At 36.5% G+C, this 20,224-nt stretch overlaps 2 protein-coding genes, 1 long non-coding RNA gene and 1 other non-coding gene across 6 annotated transcripts; 2 read left to right on the top strand and 2 right to left on the bottom strand.

Moving 5' to 3' along the window:
- Positions 1-1,363: 1,363 nt before the first annotated feature.
- On the top strand, positions 1,364-1,436 carry TRNAF-GAA (transfer RNA phenylalanine (anticodon GAA)). The gene has a single exon. It is a non-coding gene; the product is annotated as a tRNA-Phe (tRNA).
- A 298-nt stretch (positions 1,437-1,734) lies between these two features.
- LOC105136477 (serine/threonine-protein kinase D6PKL2-like) lies at positions 1,735-6,366 on the bottom strand. Of its 2 annotated transcripts, none has more exons than XM_011041850.1 (3): positions 6,203-6,366; positions 4,254-5,352; positions 1,735-3,064 (listed from the first exon to the last, which is right to left on the bottom strand). In XM_011041850.1, the coding sequence occupies exons 2-3, from the start codon at positions 5,216-5,218 to the stop codon at positions 2,191-2,193; spliced, it is 1,839 nt and encodes a 612-aa protein (XP_011040152.1). In that variant the 5' UTR covers positions 5,219-5,352; positions 6,203-6,366; the 3' UTR covers positions 1,735-2,190. The 2 variants fall into 2 exon arrangements, with proteins under 2 accessions (XP_011040152.1, XP_011040153.1); XM_011041851.1 differs by having other exon boundaries at positions 4,254-5,347.
- A 3,254-nt stretch (positions 6,367-9,620) lies between these two features.
- On the bottom strand, positions 9,621-10,971 carry LOC105136475 (uncharacterized). Its single transcript, XR_844349.1, has 2 exons — positions 10,681-10,971; positions 9,621-10,561 (listed from the first exon to the last, which is right to left on the bottom strand). It is a non-coding gene; the product is annotated as an uncharacterized LOC105136475 (long non-coding RNA).
- A 3,613-nt stretch (positions 10,972-14,584) lies between these two features.
- Positions 14,585-18,278, top strand: LOC105136474 (oligopeptide transporter 1-like). 2 transcript variants are annotated; one of them, XM_011041847.1, is made up of 7 exons: positions 14,585-15,061; positions 15,239-15,732; positions 15,858-15,955; positions 16,042-16,614; positions 16,755-17,013; positions 17,097-17,279; positions 17,392-18,278. In XM_011041847.1, exons 1-7 carry the CDS (start codon positions 14,992-14,994, stop codon positions 18,013-18,015), a joined length of 2,301 nt encoding a protein of 766 aa, XP_011040149.1. In that variant the 5' UTR covers positions 14,585-14,991; the 3' UTR covers positions 18,016-18,278. The 2 variants fall into 2 exon arrangements, with proteins under 2 accessions (XP_011040149.1, XP_011040150.1); XM_011041848.1 differs by having other exon boundaries at positions 14,594-15,061; positions 15,293-15,732.
- Positions 18,279-20,224: the final 1,946 nt, after the last annotated feature.

Genomic DNA, 20,224 nt, shown 5'->3' with positions numbered 1-20,224 from the left:
TATATATATATATATTTAATTTATCATTTGCTTGAGATTTTTTAAACCAGTTTATCTTTAATCATATATTTTTTTTAATGCATGCTTGCAGTTTTTTCCTTAATGATTATTAGCATTGTTTATATTTATATTAAAAGCCTTTAATTGCTTATAGATTTTTAGATTATTTTTTATTTGGGCTTGATAGAAGTCTTGCTAAAACTCTTAATCGGTTATTATTCCCTGGTATGAATCAACAACACAAAGCCCAAATATGAGCTCAAGGAGATCACAATCATGGCTGCCCCCATGTCACACACAATTTTAGGCCGAAATATGTAAAATATCAAACCAGCCATATGCACCCAGAAGGAAGATGAAAGAACCACAGACAATAATGTTAATTTCTTCTCAACACCAGCCATGGAAGCAGTTGTGGTAGCAGTGCGGCTACTACTCCTAGCGCGCAAGTGAGATCGAAGAGGAGAATTAAAGTGATCTCTTGTGAGATAAATCATGGGGTACGTTGCCTTTGGAATCTATCAAAGACGACACAGAAGGAGGGTTGATTTCTTTCTTGGACGTTGAAGAATGCTGTTATTGACTCCATTAATACCATGGTTTATCCCGTCCATATCTTCCCTGAGATCCACCCCATTCCTTCCTTCTCCATGCAAGATCAATAATTGATTTTTCTTCATGTTAGTCGTAGAAAAAGACAATGCTGGTTACCTGGACGGAGTTGAAAGAAAGGCGGTCGAGTTAGTGCTCACCAGGTGGAGAGTTACAGGGCCCAAGGAAGAGACAAGAGGAGATAACTCCCTCAAAGTTCATCAACACGTGTACTGCATCCAAGGTTGCACTACGTGCTAAGAAGCACTTAAACTTTTTTAGTTCATGCTTGTTAGAGTAATATTTTATGAAAAGAAAACGCAACGAAAAAGGTAGAAGGGAGGCACCGTCCTCGTTGAAAGTGATATGGTTGGAAGGGCGATGATGGACCTCATGAGGAAGCTAGTTCTTGGAACCTCCAAGTCTATTAATCCAAGCACATTATTACCTGTAATTTATGATGTTTAATGTCTTCATGAACAACCCTTTTTTGTTATGAGCTTAACCTTGCTTTCACTTACTTGTGTTTGCAACATTTTAATTATGATGATAGGAAATTGAGATCTAGGAAAGGAAATGGGATATATAGCTGATAATTAAGAACTTCAAACTGCATTGGAGTCCCATGTGATGAAAAGGAAGTGATGATTGACCAGATGATCGGATATCTTCACCCCTTGATGATCACAGCGCAAAGTCTACAGGGCTAGAAGCTAAACGACTCCTTTTGTTGAAAGTTATTTAATTATAATATATAACCTGAGTTATCACAGCGGGGATAGCTCAGTTGGGAGAGCGTCAGACTGAAGATCTGAAGGTCGCGTGTTCGATCCACGCTCACCGCATTTGACTTTTACTAATTTGCCAATCCTCTGAAATCTGCGTGTGCATTTTTTTTTCTTCTATGGAAACTGCGAAATTCATAGAAACGGTAAAGATCTTATTCGAAAGGAGTTCAAGATTGATGGATGAGGATGACCTTTTAGCACCTCAATTGTATGAGGGAATCAAGTGAAGCACATGTTCATATCCTGCTTTTCTTGGCCTGCCATTCGGTCATGGACTTTGTCCATGATTTTTTTGCCATTGTTTCAAAACCAAAGAGCATGCATGCATTCAAGGTTTGAGGGCAAGTACAAGATGTGACCTTACATCATGTAAATGTATTTACATATCAAACAGCAGATAGGAGTCAATTCAAATCAATTTTAGACTGTATTTTCTGTTGGCTAATCAAATGATGTCAATCCACTACCAAAGTACATTTGCCAGAGACCTATTTGCAGAACTAAGAAGCAGTACGACCATGAGTTCGAGGGAGTTCCCTTCGCGGCAGCACTAACACGACCACATTTCTGAACCACTGTCTAGTAATGAAATGGTTGGTTCCAAGCTCCTACACTTGGAGACTCCAAGCAATAGTTATGCGATGCAGTTTGAAATTTTTTAACAGGCAACAACAAACATTACACATCATCATCTGTCAATAAAGGAGAAAAACAGGAAAAAAACTTCATCCTCATCACCAACAACGCCAGAGATGTTCAGAACAATTCTTCCCCTTAAATAGAAACAATTTGCAAATTGTAATAAATATTGCTAAAAGAAATCAAACTCCAGGTAATTATCAGAACCTTTTTGACCAGGAGCAGCTGCAACTGTTGTGGCCTTTTCACTTGTTGATGCTGGGGCAGGTATCCGCTCAATCTCAACTGGCTTAGGGATCTCGGGTGGGGTAGCACAGCGTATTAATGCCCAATTCACGCCTTCAAAGAAGGGGTGTTGCTTTATTTCAGTCGCGCCTCGTTTGGATGCTAATCTATGCTGTGGTTCTTTTACAAGCAAACCCCTTATGAGATCCCTAGCTGCAAAACTGACAACTGGTGATTCTGGGAATCGAAGAGGCTGGCCAACAACATTGAACAATGTGGCTCGGTTTCCAGATCCCTTGAAGGGAGTTTTCCCGAATAAGAGTTCATATAGAAAGATTCCAAAAGTCCACCAGTCAACAGCACTTCCATGACCTTCACCCTTGATGATCTCAGGTGCCAAATACTCGTGGGTTCCAACAAAAGACATTGACCTTGCATCTGTTGGCTCTGCTATGAGCTCGGGTAATGGACTGACTTGATTTCCTAGTTCATTTTTGGGTTTCCTATCTTTCTTGGACTTGCTAGAAAAGAGACGGGGCCCAAAGCATGTTGTAGGAGCAACACAGGATGGCTGGATGCATGAAGGCTCGATACAAGCTGGCTGAACACAGTAAACAGGGTTCTTTCTAAATGGTTCAGCCTCAAGAGATGCTGTTTTGACAAGAGTTGGGCTCACAGCACAACGGAGGGAAAGGTCGAAGTCGGAGAGCATTATATGTCCATCATCCCTCACAAGGACATTCTCTGGCTTAAGGTCACGGTAAATGATCCCAAGCATATGCAAATATTCCAAAGCTAGCAGAACCTCTGCTACATAAAATCTGCAAGTTGGAAAGATTAAAGATGATCACTTTCAAGTGTTTGTGCAGGTATGAAGAAAGATTCAAAGTCCAACAAGTGATGAATTTCAGATTGCAAAATGCACCACCAATGGGATAAGGGCTCTCTTTCTTTGAGAAATTTCACATGTCCAACTTACCTGACACAGTGACCAAGATTTTTAGCTCTTTCAATCTAATGTTATCCTTCAGGGTAGTTACATCTTCTCAAAGTTTTATCATTCAGGCCTGACAGTTATAATTCATCCATCAATTATTGGACTTCTCTAACATTCTAAATTTACACAAAATTTACTGTTGGTTTAAAACGAACTGATAGTTTAAGCCTATATCAAAATTTACATCAAGAGTGCAAATGCAACTATGTATCAAACTTCCACAAAATAAATCAGTTCCAAAATGATTCTAAATCCTGCTTTAGATTAGTTACTGACGCTCCATTTTGCAGTTTGAAGATGCATAAGAGTCACTAAAATGTAAACTTTGCTAACTGAGAAGAATCATCTAGGATTCACTAAGAAGAAACTAAAATGTAAACTTTGCTAATTGAGAAGAATCATCTAGTATTCACTAAGAAGACACGATATAAAAGCAAGTTATGGGTCTAGATAGGGAAATCCGTTTTTACATACATTAGGTTAGTCAAAAGGATGTCTCCGAAGCTTAGATTCTTCAGGATAATGCATTACCTGTAAGATACAAACTGTCGGTTCAACTCGTTTTATGAATTAGCCATTGCCATGCATGAATGCCACAACTATTTAATTGTTCCATTTAATTAAAATGTCAATTATTATCAGAACGATTTTAAAGACAGCAAAAACAAACATCCTATTTTTCATGGAAGATCTACCTGAGGAAGTGGCATATAGAACTTATACAGATTCTGCAGCATTAAGCTCCAAAAGATAATTATATTCTGCTCCCTTTTATTTTACTTCCAGTATTTTAAACACAAGTTATATTCCTGCAGCAGATCCTAAGAGTACAACCATGGATAAAATTATATGCTTTATGGTGGCACTTCCAAATTTATAAAATATAGATCCAAAAGTAGGTCAGACACTTTATTCCCAACTATGAAAACTGCTGTCATGTTAGTAGCAAATAAAATTTCCAATTCCATGACTACTGTATAAAAATAATAAAGAACAAAGTTCACTTATCATACTTTACCGCCTGCTCCAGAAAGTGTTTCCCTGGCTGCCTCTGCCTAAGAGTGTGCAAATCTCCTCCAGGACAGAACTCCATTACCAGACATGAAAATTTATCTGTTTCAAAGTGGGTGTAGAGTGATGGAAGGAAAGGGTGGTCCAATGATTGCAATATTTCTCTCTCTGTCTGAGCCCGAAGCAGCTTCTTACGACTGGCAAGAGAACCTTTGTCCATTACCTTCATTGCAAAATAACACTTTGTTCCACTCAGCTCAGACAGGTATACACTACCAATATCCCCACAACCCAACCTCTTCAGCAGTCTAAAATGACTCAAACCTAAAACCCCATCTTTTGCTCTAACAGCTTGGATGGCTTCCCATCTCAAGTCATTTGCTTTGTGAGGTTTGTTGATGCTACTACTAAAGCTACTACAAGTGCTTTCATCACTAACATCGCTGCTGGTGCTTCCTCTACACAAACTCCTCTTGCCACTCTCAGCATAATCAACACGGTCACTCATTTTGGCACTTCCACTCGTCTTAGCCAGGCTGCTGGTTCCATCACTAACTTTGGCAGATACCGAGCTGTTTTTCACACTTCCATATTCTGATATTTTCTTCTCTTGATCAACAGAAACATCCTGTGAGCCTCTAGTCTCATTGACAATGGAATCCACCTCAACTGATGATTGTTCAAGACAGGGCAAGGAAGAATTTGATTCCAACTTATCACTCAAAGAATCAGAAGCCCCCTCTTGATTAGAATTCAGAAGCTTTTTATTTTCAGAAGCTTCTAACAAAACCTGCTTTGGCATATTTTCTACTGAAGATTGCACCTGCTCATGATTAACCAGCTGGGGCTTGCTCGGCTTCGAGCCCTGCAAAGACAAATGCCTGAGATCAGTGACATCCGCTCTTTGACAACCAGCTGTTTTCTGGTGCTGTTTTGAGGATGCTTTGCTACCAGTTTTTGAGGCCATCAGACAACAAAGTTCCAAAACTACATCAGATTGAATGAATCCACTTTACAGCACCCAGAACTTGGAATCATATCTGCCCACTGGCAGCCCCCCAACAATGTTGTTATCCAATTTTTCCAATAGCATCAACTATTCTGTCAAAAGCATTAGAATAAGGTACATATCAAGCGCAACATAAAACCTAAAAACCACCTCTTATGCAAAAGAAAAAAATATAGATGCATATTTATAGAGGTTCATGACACCCAAAAGGCACTGATTTGGTGCATAACCATATAGAAGACACCCAAAAGACATTATGGTACGAAATATAAGTAAGATGGAAGAATACCAATATAAAAATGATAGCATAACTAACTCTAATTTCATTTGGCCTAAGCACTGCATCACAAGTCAGATCAGAAAAAGACCACCTACACATTATCTACTAGGGCACTTACGTCTACCTAAATTAGGTCAAAACACAAACTTTCAAGAAAAAAACACAGACACAAACCTAAAAAATAAATCAGAATAAAATTAATTATTTCCCTGGAAGAAGAAGATTCAATAAAAAAGCAGCACCCATAGTTTGATTAGATGACACTGAAGAGAAAGTAGAACAAGAATAAAACTTCAAAGCTAGCAAAACCAACTCAACATGCAATCGTTTCTCAGCAAAAAGGAGCACAAAAACCAGGACCATCAAAAAGAAAAAAAATGAAAAACAAGCATAAAGGATTCAAGGACCGCAAAAAAAGAGAGTAGAGAATAAACCAATCAAGTCAGCAACTAACATAATGCATTCTCAAACAAGGCCAGTAAAACAGCATGATCAAATGTTATTTAAGCAAAGTTCAGATCTTGATCACAAAATCACTAATCTTAGCCAAACCCCACAATAGATCCAAGCCAACAGCGGAAACCCGGATGAAAAAAAGAGCAAAAAAAATAAAATGAAAAACCCATTAAAGAAAATGAGAGATGAGCAGTGGAACAAAGTACCTAGCTTGAAAGATCAGGAAAGCTGAAAGAAGATTTGAACTTTAGCAATAAAAGCACTGTAGACAGAGAGCTCCTTTAGCCTAAACAAGCTTGTCTGAAGAAAGAAAAAGAAGGAAGAAGCTGAAACTCTGTTTCTGGTGGACTAGAAGCCAGAGAGAGAGAGAGTCAAAGTAAAGCTACAAAGCTAGAGTTTTTCTATATTTTATACAGATAGGAATACAATAATTTGATTGGTGTTTTTTTGGAGAGAAAATGAAGGGTGGATGGATTTTTGTGTTCTCCTCATTTCAATCTGTGTAAAGGCAATTTCACCGAAGCTGACGGATGCGGACCCAAACCTAATTGAACGAGTAAGAGTATCTTTTAACCAAATTATATCGGAGTTAAAATTAAAGGTAAAACGTCGGGTTAGGAGTTGGATATGAATATTAATTTATCAGATCTAACTCGAAATAAATAAATAAATAAATTAAAAATTAAAAAGAATTAAATGCATATCAAGCTAGTAAAGTACTAAATAATTATAAATTATAATTTCTAGGTTCAGGTTATAAATGCAAACCCTATTCTATTAAATTTAAATATAAAAATTCATGTTCAATTAGGGTAGAATTTAAATATTTATTTTGGATTGGAATTAATAATATAAAACTTAATTCATAAAGATCTATTCTTATTTTTGCAAAGAGGGTATCTTCATTAATTAAATTGATTACAGATGCGTTTTTGCATATAACATATCTACGTTTAATTACTTTTTACTTGTGAAAATATATTAAGTTCCTATCTAAATAAAGGTGTCGTGAAATATATAATTAATGGACCCTTATTATGTATATATAAAAAAGATTACAAAGTCATAACGCACAGGAAAAGGGAATATTGTATGGAGAGAAATGTGATAAAGATCACAAGTGGGATAATATATTTAACAAAAAAAGTAGGCATATTTTGTACACTTAAAGATCACACTACGATGAGGAATATCGTGTTCTTGTTATGCAAGGCTTTCCTCCTCTCTTTTTTTTTTTTTTATATATATATATATATAAAGAGGAGGGGTTTTAGGGTAGAAGTGATGTTGATTAATTAATTTTGATTATTTAGATATTAAATTTGTTTGGTTTGTTGTAATAATTCAGGAATCAAAATTAATCAAGAAAACAGCAGCAATCTGGGCAAGGACACAGCAGGCCAGAGAACAGCAAACAGGGTTTGAACATTTGTAGAGAGAATGAATCCCACATGGGTTGAGCCATGATGTTGTCTTTCCTGTGGTTTTTTATTTTAAATAAAAAAGAAAACAATTAGAGTCGTATGGGAAAATATTTGACCCAAATACAAAGTAGGAGTAGCATCATTTATGCCGACATTAGGATTGCTTGTTACCTAAAATGGGTATTAGCTTTGGTTTAACATAGACAAATAACATCATGGGAAATGGACCAATGGTCGGATGGCAGTGAAAGTTTGGTGTTGTTAGTAAATATTGTCCGAGTTGGTGAGTTAATTTAGTTATTTGTTCATCTAGCTAGGATATAATCCGATCAATATATTAAATTAAATTAAATTAAATAGGAGTTGGTCGGTTAAAACTTAATTCATTTTGAAATTTATCTAAAATATTAAAATAATATTATTTTAAATTAATTCAAGTAAATTATAGTTAATTTGTGCTGATCAATAACCCAAGTCTTGTAACGAAACATAAAGTCAAATAGCTTCAAGGACGGGGGATGGTCAAGAAGAGAGAGAGAGAGAGAGAGTAGTTGTTCATCGCCTAAAAGGGGTATTAGCTTTGGTTGCAAATAGACAAATAAAATCCTGGGAGATGGACCAATGGTTGGATGAGAATGTTGGGTGGTGTTATTAAACATGGAACAAGTCGGTGAACCAATTTAATAACTTATTGATTTAGAATTTAATGTGTACTATATTTTATATTAAATAAATTAAGAATTAATCTGATAAAATTAAAAATTGATATTTCTTTTAAAAAATCTTGAAAGAACATTGTTTTAAATTAATTCAAGTTAATTCATGTAATCCTGGACTAAATGACGTGCCGTGATGAGATTAATAACCTTAATGACGGGGGATGATGATAGAGGGGGTGTGGGGAGAGGGTGGCTGTGTTCCTCAATCACCCGGTGATGTGGTGGCCCAAACAAGAGATTGAAATAGTATTGCATTGAAGGCTTGATTACGAGGTGGGGATTATCGAATTTAAGGTTGTCAAGAGGAACCCTTTTATTTTTATTTATTTCTCTTCAGAGAAAGCAAACTAGTTAATTAGCACCGGAAATTACCGAGCTGTGCCAGCAGAAGCCAGGCAGGGCCCTAAATATATACTGTCCATGTTCTGATGGGACAAGGCATCCCATGTAGATCACTCGTGTATGAGCGAGAGCACAAGGAGGGAGAGAATTAGTGCACTTGTGCTTAATCAAATGAATTACAGCATCTTTTGAGAAGAGATCTTGATTCCAATTCTTGTCAATATTTCTGCCTCCATGTGTTCGCTCCAATAAACAATCCATTGAGGAGGGAGAAGACCACCTTTACTGTAATTAATCCCTAGCTAGTTCTTCATTAGGGCTACACGTCACAGGAATCTCTCACATCTGTATGTGTGATCATGAGGTCCTAGTTAGTGACCATGAAATTCTCATTGATTATGATAAATACAAGTTGGTAAATGAATTGATTGCAATTCAATATCAATCCCAGCAAATAGAAATACCTTCCTCTTGCGAATGCTTTCTTCTAGTACTGCCCTTCATTTATGTGCTAACGAAATCCTCTTGCAAATCGTACGGTGAACATCTATGTAGACTGTTTTTAGTTAGTATCTCAAGATGAAGAGGATAAATATTGAAAAAAAACAAAAATATATCTTATTAAAAGGGTGAAAACAGATATATAAAATAGATATGCATGGTTTTTTAATGAATTTATGTATTCTTGAAACGAGAAATACAAGAATACGTGCCTTGCTTTGCCTGTTCTAGCTAGGTATATATCCACAAGGCAGTGACTTCAATATCATCTTCTACTTATTAACATTTGACTTCAAAGGCGTTCAACAACAACGCCAGCCAGGCAGCTTAACAAGCTCCCAACCCCCCTTTTCATGTCTTGTTCCTTTCTTTTGTCCTTCCTTGTACTCCATGGAACTTAGGCAGTTTGACGTGAGGCAGCAACATCGCACTGCATTGCTTTACCTTTTTCTTTCTCTTGATAAAAAAACAGAAAGATTTTATAAAGAAGAGAAAGCTTACAAAAATGAGCTCCCTGACAGTACCAACAGTAACAGGGTGAAAAAGAGAACAGTAGAATCTTCAGCTTGCTGATAAAGGCGCAATGCAAAGGCGCTCCAAAGAGATATTTGACCAGCAGAAATTGCCTTGGCAACTTACCTTGAGGTGTTAATCCATGTAGCTACAATTAGGTTAAAAGTGGGTCGAAGCTTGTAAACATACATAATTCGGATATTTATAAAGTTAGCTGGACAGGACAGAAAGAAATCAAGAAATCGACTTTGGCAACTTTCCCTTTTGCCAATCTTTTGTTGGCTTTCTCTTGTCTTTGGACATCTTTGCCGGCTCCAGTCCTCATCCAAAATGGTCGACCACCCACAGCCACAAGGCTCTTAATTATTAGCCACGTTAAGACGAGGGTGAGGGTGAATTAGTCTGTGGTTAATTAATCAAGGGTTACTGTGCTGCTCTTTTAAATATATATTGACCTGCTGATCTCCCTATGTATCCTCGTCGGCCTCCCCTTGCACTCATCATCGACGGCTTCACCAAGAAAACTACACATTCCCAGGAAGGATCGCCATGGGTGATATGGAAGATTTGGTATTGTATTCAATAATATTCCTATGGATAAAACATGAATAGAGTGGGGAAGAAAACAAAGTCCTATCCATCCATCCACAAAGCTCCATGCAAGCATAGAGGTGCGAGCTGAGCACGCCACAGCACATGCAACTCCATGGTTAAATACAATATTTTTGAACCCAAAAGAAGCTGCATGCAGTGGTCCTTGTTTTTTGAACTAAATTATCATCATGTATGTATACAGTAGTCATCGGAAAAAAAAAAACCTACTCAAGGCTCTGATTATACTGCCATGAACAGTGCAGGGCATCAGATCCTGAAACGTGTCTTGCATGTGAAAACATGGGTCCACCAGACGACATCTGATGATCTCCATCATATAAAACAATGGTCATGTTCTCGTTTACCTCACAGATTTCTTTCTTGGTGGTCATTCGTCACAGATGCTCGCCGTTTGATGTGCTCACTCAATTCCAAGCATGAGCAATATATACAGCATGTATAGTTGTCGAATCTCGTCAGGGTTAAACCCAGGAAAATATATATAGTTAAATATGCGCCGAAACTATCATAAATATTAAAATAACAAAATCAATTTAACGTGTTTTTGTTTTTTCTGTCTGAAATTAATACCCTGAAAGAGAACCTTTAATACTGCATCACGGAATCAATAATCTCCTTGTTCTTGTTAGGAAGCGCTAATCACTTGAATTTAAAATGGAAATAGCATAAATACATGTGGATTGGTGGCCAAGTTGACATGAATACGGACATCTCATGAAAAAACTAAAAATAATTACAGAACAAGAGGGCACAGGGGAGGGACGGTGTGGTGGGCATAGGAAAGATGACGAAAGAGGGTTTGCGAGAAGGGACCTTGAGAGGGTTAAGAGGAGACCACACCAATCACCATCATACAGATGATCAATGAAGATGACAGCAAAGCCTATTGGGCCCATAGCGTAAGCTAAGAAGCCCATATTTCCAAAATTAGGTGGGCCCTGTTATATACATAGAGTTTAATTCTGACAAATCGTTGATCTCTCTAATCATAATGTGCAAAAACACATTTGAGAATAGCCCATGGGCCCTTAAATATAACTGCTTAGTTTGCCCATGGCAGTGAAACTCGGCTCAGCTTGTAACCCGAGTTTGGGTTATGAGTTGGAAAAAATAAATTAAATTGATTTAAATCAATTAAAAAAATTATTTTATTTTTTTAAGTTAAAATTATTCTATTTTTAAAAAAATCAAACTCTACCAAGCTGTGAAGGTTTTCTCTTTAGTTTATTTGTTATTATTCTACCAAATCAACCACAATTTATTTGTTCATTAAAAAAAAAAAAAAACACTTGGAGAGAACTTCCCGGCTAGTCCCATCCATTATCATGGGAGGTTCGAGTTGGGTCACCAGTAGAACAAGTTTGGTTTTTTTTTTTTTTTTAATGTTTGATACCTTCTTTCCATTGAAATGATATAAAGGCTAGGGCATTGTTTGTATATCTGAAAAATAATATATAAAAAAAGCCATTTCTTTTTCTTTAATGATTGGGTAAAAAGAAAATATATATCCCAACCTTAGGTGATCAGTAAGATTGAGTAACGAATTAGACAAAATAAATAGAGTTGATTCAAATCAAATGAAAAAATATAGTTTTAATTTTTTTAAGTTAATTTTTTAAAATAAAATAAAATCTTATTAATTTTAACTTGATTTCTCTTCAACACAAGACATGAGCTAGGGTCCAACTTTGTGACTTGATTTTATCAATTAAATTATTTAAATTTGACTAACATAAGTTAGTGTATATTTGTTATTATGATGTATAATATTTTTTACTTGAAAATATATTAAAATATTTTTTTTAAATTTTGTTTTAGTTTTAATATCAATATATTAAAAACATAAAAAAATAAAAAAAATATTAATTTACTATTTTTTTCAACTCAAACACACGTTTAAAATATATAAAAAACAAAAACTACTACATTCCTAAACACTTTCACAAAAAATAATAATAATAATAATAATAAAAGGAGAAGAAGAGAAACCATCTCCGTAGATCAAAAACCTTCAACGTACATGGTGGTGTTAGCATGCCTGTGTCAGGCACCTCAAGGTATTTCAATGGCTGGTTTGCAAACAGTCATTTTTTACTATAAAAACGATGGAAATTTCAAAAACTCTCATGTACCATTGCCCGCTTGTGAATTGAACCTTAACTTGTGGGTATGTACTAGGCAAACCTGACATAGATCCATGTTTGCTAGAAGCTTGAACAACTAGCTAGGGCCCATAACAATTCTAGATGTAGGATCAAAGCACAAGCTTGCTGTCCTGTTTGCAGCTAGAAGAAGGGTTTATGCTGGACGATTCCTGAAGACAGTGCTTCACCATGACACCATTTTTTGAGGCAGACAGTCCTTCAACTTCAATCCATCCAGTTTGTAGCAACTTAAGCATGTTTTGCCTTGCACTATTTCAGTTTTTGTTCCGACCAGGAAATTAAACACTGTCCCACTCACAGTTTCCAAAAATTAAAACACACTGGGACTAGGCTGGCTCATCATCAACATAATCTCTTGTCTGGTTTCTGTGTGTGATCGATGGTCGCCTCCTCACATGGCTGCTAGCCTGCCATGTCTTGCATGAATAAATTGAAGAATCTTTCCCTGAACATTTATTTTTGTATCAGTATTGAGTTGCTCTTAGGCCGGCTGAAAATAACAAATAAGATGGTTGACAATTTATTTCCTTGATTGGATGATTTGAAGTATTTTTTATGTATATCACTTTATCTTTACTTCTACATCGATATATAACTTGTTTAAAAAAAATAATTTTTATATAAGTTTAAATAGTTTGAAATATATAAAATAAAATAAAAGAAGTCGGGTATTTTCTATTTCTTGCTCAAATGGACAAGGACCCCTCCCTAATTTTTTTTTTAATTTCATCATCAATCTTTTTTTTTATTGAATCATTTTAAAGTCTAATTAATGACACCCTAATAATATTGAATAAAAAAACAATTTAGAAAAAATATTCTCTTCAAGTAGAAAAAAAAGTAGAAAAACATTGTAATAAATAATAAAAAAAATATCTAATTTTCTAAACAAGCTCTTACATCAGTTTCCTCAAGTTTGAAAAGACTTATCCCGAGTTTAGTTTTTAATTAAAAACTGTAGTTCATTAAAAATATCATTTTATGCATAAGTCATCCTACTAACGGTTTTTCGAACCTTGATTCAGGTCATCTCATCATGAGTTTATAACATAACACTTTTATATGAATTACTTTATTGTAGATTTTTAACATAATATCTTTATATGAGTTGTCACATCTTAAGATTTTGAAAAATAACAATTAATGCATGTGAAAATAATACAACACGCTAGATTTTAAAAATCTCTCACACATAAACACATCCTGTTCTATAATTTTTTTAAATTATATTTGTTTGTATCATATAATTAAATAAAATAATTACTTAAAATTATTAGATTTTGATACCAATTAATATAAACAAAAATAAATAATAAAAAAATATAATAAAACCCATTAAATAAGAAAAGTTTGATGATGATGATTTTTAATCTTCTCTTACCTGATAAGGTAGGATAGGGCAAAACTAGTTCTACTAAACTGCATGGTATATATTGGTATATATATGTAGCTTGCAGTGACGCATCAAAATACATGAGAAATTGTGATGGTAGATGCACATCACATGAAAACGAGGTTGAGATGGGACTTCAAAGCAACCTAGACGGCATCATTTTTAAAGATTCCAACACCATCCATACATCAAGTCATTGATTTCTTTGTCACCTCTTCTTGTCCCTTCAATCCAGACACAACTCAAAACGTTGAGTAACAGCAACTTTTGCACGACATGAACAGCCTACCCAACCATTTACCTTTCTCAACCATGGTGTCCAAAATTTGGTGGAGCTTCGTGTGTGATGGTTCTCTTTAGCATCTAAAAATAGCTTGCAAGAGCAATATTATTGTTTCTACATGGATTGTACATTTACTAATCTTGCCGTCAATTACATGCCTCGAATGAAGGTCTCGAGCTGTGTATAGTATATGATGGTAGATCGATGATAACTATGACTGCTAGAAGAGTAGGTTGTATGCCGGCTTCAACAATATATATAGATTCCATTTCTTGACATTGAATCACCAACTGTTTTCTTCTCACCAAACAATGTCAAAGAGGTGAGCTTTCTTATGGACAATGCTAGTGTGTGTTGAAAATAATGTCTCGGCATAAACAAGGCATGGCGGGTAACCTACCAAATGACATGAGCAGATTGATTGCATTATGAGCAAGAAGTAGCACTGCTCTTATACGGGGCCTTAATTTTCACTGCGGCGTTGCAGCCTACACATGAGTTAAACTACTTGAGGAGATCGGGATAGGGTAGGATAAGATAAGAAGTAGCAAACACTTGGTACTTACTAGCGGGTTTGTGGGGACATAAAGCTGGTTTGGAATTATGTTGCAGAATGTTGTTTGACGTTATGCTTGATAGCAACTTGCTAAACTCAAAGAAAGAAAACAAATTATTATGAATAAATCTAAGGTTGGAAAATGAAACATTGGTGCGGCATCTTCTTTTCTTATGTTTCACCATCGAAAATAGCTCATCATTTCTCTGCTTATACCCTTCGACAATAATTGTCCATCCCTTGTTAAATGGGAAATGGAATGTTGAATGATTCTTGCCGCCGACTATATATAAGAGGTTCCAAGAATCAAATTTAACTTTCTCTGTTTGGATTTTCTTTGTGTCTCATCATGGAAACAAAGAGATAACATGAAGCCAAAAAATGACTACAAACTTGAGGCTAATGAACCATATATACTGAAAACTTGTGTTGTTGAACTTGGAAGAATCCCCAGATCCAGTTCAGGTAGTTCAGGCATAGAAGAATGGAGCACGCAGAGACTAATGGTAAAGGGATTTCTCTTTCAAACAAGGTCGAGGTGCTTGATGAGAAAGGTAATCCAGTCTACTCACTCACTTTTCACTGCTAATTCAGGTTAATTATAACAGTCTAATTCATCACTTTAAGTTGCACTTGCTAAGGATTGCAGAGTAGAGCTGCCACAAAATCACTGCCTGAATGACAACTCTTAATTCTGAACAGTCTAATGCATGATTTTCTAATAATGGCAGTCTCTGATGAAGGATTGATGACTCCTCTGTTTATTAAAACAAAATTTTCTGCAGAAGAGGCAAACGATACGCCAATCGAGCAAGTCAGGCTCACAGTTCCGATTACAGATGATCCAACATTACCATGCTTGACGTTTCGAACATGGATCTTGGGGATCACAAGTTGTGCTCTTCTGGCATTTGCTAATCAGTTCTTCGGTTACCGTCAAAATATACTCTCTGTAACATCAGTTTCAGCTCAGATTGTAGTGCTGCCAGTAGGGAGGCTCATGGCAGCAATTTTACCACACAAAGTTATCCGTTTTCCAGGAACGAAATGGTCATTTTCTTTGAATCCAGGGCCTTTCAACTTAAAAGAACATGTCCTGATCACAATATTTGCAAATTCTGGATCAAATCCAGTCTATGCAGTGGGTATTATCACCATTGTCAAGGCATTTTATCATGGTAGAATAGATGCAGTACCGGCTATGTTTTTGTCGCAGACGACGCAGGTGAGTCTTTCCAAACTTGATAGCATGTGATGAAAACAAAGTGCCGAAATATTTCCTGGTGACTGCTTAAAGATTATTGATTAATGCCTCGATATGCTTGATAAAACAATTGCTGAAACCTTCAGCTGTTAGGATATGGATGGGCTGGAATCTTCAGGAAGTTCCTTGTTGATTCCCCTTATATGTGGTGGCCGTCCAATCTGGTTCAAGTTTCCCTCTTTAGGTGTCTCCTGCTCTGCTACTTCCTGATTTTCTATAATTCTATGATTAGAATCTCTTCCTAATTCATTTTGTCTCCGAACCCTCCAGGGCATTGCATGAAGTTGAGATCAGGCGTAAGGGAGGCCTGACAAGGCTGCAGTTCTTCCTCGTGGTCCTTATATCAAGCTTCGCGTACTATATAGTTCCCGGCTATCTCTTCCAATCTATAACTGCTCTTTCCTTTGTTTGTTGGATATGGAAAGATTCAGTCACTGCCCAGCAAATTGGTTCTGGTCTTCGTGGCCTTGGTGTTGGCTCGTTCGCCTTTGATTGGTCAACTGTAGCTGGTTTTCTAGGATCTCCACTGGCCACTCCAGGATTTGCTATTATAAACATAATATTTGGTTACATCATAATTCTCTACATCATAATCCCCATATCTTACTGGACAAACTCATACAATGCCAAACGTTTTCCCATTTTCTCTTCACATGTTTTCGATGCTAATGGAAAACCCTACGATGTCTCAACAGTTCTAAATGAGACGACCTTTGAATTCAATAGAGCAGGGTATGATGGCTACAGCAAAGTCAACCTAAGTATCTTCTTTGTTTACACTTATGGTCTAAGCTTTGCCATATTGGCTGCTACATTAACTCATGTAGCACTTTTCCACGGAAGGTATCTGCCAACAGAAATGATTTTTTTTTTTTTTTTTTAATATGATGCTTGATTTTTTTTTTATAATATGATGCTAATGATCTTCTGCATCTCATTAACAGATCATTATTTTTCTGCTTACCTTGTCCTTGTGTTTGCAGGGAGATTTGGTATCAAACAAAAGAAACATTGAAAGACAAGTATGCTGATGTCCACACTAGGATAATGAAGAGAAATTATGAGGCTGTTCCTCAATGGTGGTTTCATATAATCTTGATTGTAGTAACTGGACTAGCCCTGCTTACTTGTGAAGGCTTTGGTAGACAGTTACAACTTCCTTACTGGGGTGTCCTGCTAGCGATTGGCTTGGCTTTCGTTTTCACTCTTCCAATTGGTGTTATTACAGCAACTACGAACCAGGTACGCATGATCTCGGCAGAGGAAATTCCCAGTTATTGTTTTTTTTTTTTTTTTGTTCAATAGATGTTGGAATCGTTTTGCAGCAACCGGGACTCAACGTTATCACTGAGCTAATAATCGGTTACATGTATCCGGGGAGACCTCTTGCAAATATTACTTTCAAGACCTATGGCTACATTAGCATGTCTCAAGCAATCATGTTCCTCTCAGACTTCAAGCTGGGACATTACATGAAAATTCCCCCAAAGTCCATGTTTGTTGTCCAGGTAAATATAAATTTAAAACTGATCAGACAATCATTGTCTCATGATAGCCTTTTAGATTTTCCTTTAAGCCCACATTAGAGCTACAAGTAATGCTAGTTTATGCCTATAATAGTTAGTGGGGACTCTAATTGCATCTTCAGTCTACTTCGGCACGGCCTGGTGGCTCCTTAACTCGGTGGAAAACATCTGCAATCCATCAAAATTGCCAGAAGGAAGTCCATGGACATGTCCAGGAGACGATGTTTTCTACAATGCCTCCATCATTTGGGGCGTGGTTGGACCAATGAGAATGTTCGGACGTCTTGGTTTGTACTCGAAGATGAACTATTTCTTCCTCATTGGCCTTCTCGCGCCGGTGCCAGTGTGGATAGTCTCTCGCATGTTCCCCAATACGAAATGGATCAAACTCATTAATGTGCCCATTATCTTAGGCGGCACAGGAGGCATGCCGTCAGCCAGGGCTGTGAACTATATGTGCTGGTTTGCTGTAGGCATTTTCTTCAACTTTGTTGTCTATAAGAGATATAAAGGATGGTGGGTTAGGCACAACTACATCCTATCAGCAGGGTTAGATGCTGGAGTTGCTTTCCTAGCCATTTTACTCTATTTTACACTACAAAACAAGGACATTAATGGACCAACGTGGTGGGGCTTGGAGCTGAGTGATCATTGTCCTCTGGCAACTTGTCCTACTGCCCCAGGTTTTCAGGTTGAGGGATGCCCTGTTTTCCACTAGCAGCTGCTTTCATCAGAATTTCTACCTGGGTTAGGGAACAATACGTCCTTTGACACTCGAAGTTGTAACTTAATTCCATTTCTGTGAGAACCAAAGTGATTCCATTGATGTCAAGATATTTCCACTCCTCCAAAACTCTAAAGGAAATAAGATTATTTGCTCAGAATGAAGATGGCAGTCAGATATATATATAGCATGCGTATTGAGAACTGTAAGTATAAAAAATGCAATTGAATCTCACCACTAGTCTTTTCTGATGTTAATGAGTATTCTCGGATTAGTTTGCTTCTCTTTTCAACCGATATTCAGACGCATCCCTATATGAATTTAATGTATTGACAAGGGAAACCATAAATTATGTTTCCAACTATTCTTTTCAATTTGATCCAAATTGTGTCATGCATCTACGTTCTGCTTAAACTCTCCTCATTTCACACAAAAGGGCACCGTTTCATTACATGATATAAGGAGTTTAGAAGAGAAACATTAACAATCCTAGGGGAGGAATGTCCCGATTGAAAAACATGATGGTTTTGGGGGACCCAATTGAGAATTACTAGATAGTTGGGGGACTGATATAAGACCGGCTAAAAAAACCAGAAGGTAGTTAAGGAGACGAATCCTAATACGATACTGATTCAATCCTTAGCCAACGTATGTATATATATGATTGACCACACATGGATTGTTTACATAAAAAATTTAGCATATTCTTATTATCCGTAAGCACTTCTCGTTACTTTCTTTGTTGTTCTACCAGCTTGCGTAGGTTTTCCTCATAATCATAGGCATGGGGTTTAGCTATTTCTCGTACGATCAAGAATATGCTGATAGTCATAGGGATTAGTTGTGGTGCGCACAAGCTGGTCCAGACATCCCACATAAAAAAAAAAAAAAAAAAAAAGAATATGCTGATAGTCGTGGTGCGCGTAAGCTGGTCTGGACACCCCACGTAAAACAAAAAAGAAAAAAAAGAAAAAAAAAAGAATATGCTGATAGAATATTGCGAGGGAAACAAATCATACCATCTATTACTCGCTTTCATGTGTTAAACTACGATGATTTTTACGACGTCTACACTACTGATCATGGCAATGAAGAAGCATGCGAGACAGTATTGAACAATAATGTGTTCAATTACCGTGATTATTTTTATGATGTCTACGAACCATTCGAGATAGATTGGAGTTATTTCGATGAGTTGGTGGCTGAATTATGTGAGGAGCTTGAGTTAACAATACTGGAGAAACCTCTAATGAAGGATGATGGTGCTGTTGTCCACCATGATGATGGAGTTGACGAGGTTGAGGGTGAGATTATTCTTTGGAGGCCTGCTGCCTTGAAGTAGAAGGGTTCGTACATTTTTATGGATCGCTCGCCAGTCTAAAGGGATCTCTCCTATGAACTTTTTTAGGCGATCTTTATTTTTTTTTTAATTTTTGTTAGAGAAGGATTTAATCACGTGTTCAAAAGTATTTGCTCTAGTACATTTTTAATCGTTGTGTTTTGATATTGAGACAAGATTAGGGTTTCAGTGGTGGTTTGAGTAACCTAAATATTATTTGATGATAAATATTAGTACATGACAATCGAGAGAAAACAATGGACTCGACTTGTTCTTCTTGCCTATGAATTTTTTTTTTTTTTTTTTGTGTTTTGGGATCTATTTATTTCTTATAGATCTTGCGTTTCCGATTTAGATTTATCGTGATTTTCTTAGATTAAATTGAAATAAAAAAACAATTAATTAATTAAATTGAGCCATACAAATTATATATATATCATTCAGTTAGTTCACCAATCTCCTAATTAATTCTTTCTTTAACAAGATTGCATTCCCCACCATAGTTATAAAACTCAATCAAACTTGATTCAATTAAATCAAGCGGAGAGTTGAAGCGATCAGAGATCTCTAATCTAATATTTATATGAAAGACTGAATATTCAGAATAATAAATGCTCTCATAAGCAACACGTAATTAAACAAAGAATAATAAACTGAAGAGAGGCCAGGCCGAGTGCCAAACCATGTGAGAATTTAGACTAGAGAGAGGTGTCAGAATTAAACAATCAAGAAAATGAAACTCGTAAAAGGTAGCCAAAAGGTCGAAGTAGGACCCCACTGCCACAGAAGCTGAGTTTCTACCACCAATGGTAATACTAGCCGGCCCCTCCAATAAATCCCACCGGTACCAGCAGCTCTGCGGCC

Source organism: Populus euphratica, unplaced genomic scaffold (genome assembly GCF_000495115.2).
Source record: "Populus euphratica unplaced genomic scaffold, PopEup_1.0 scaffold142.1, whole genome shotgun sequence".
NCBI lineage: Eukaryota > Viridiplantae > Streptophyta > Magnoliopsida > Malpighiales > Salicaceae > Populus > Populus euphratica.
This window is presented reverse-complemented; position numbering and strand designations above follow the sequence as displayed.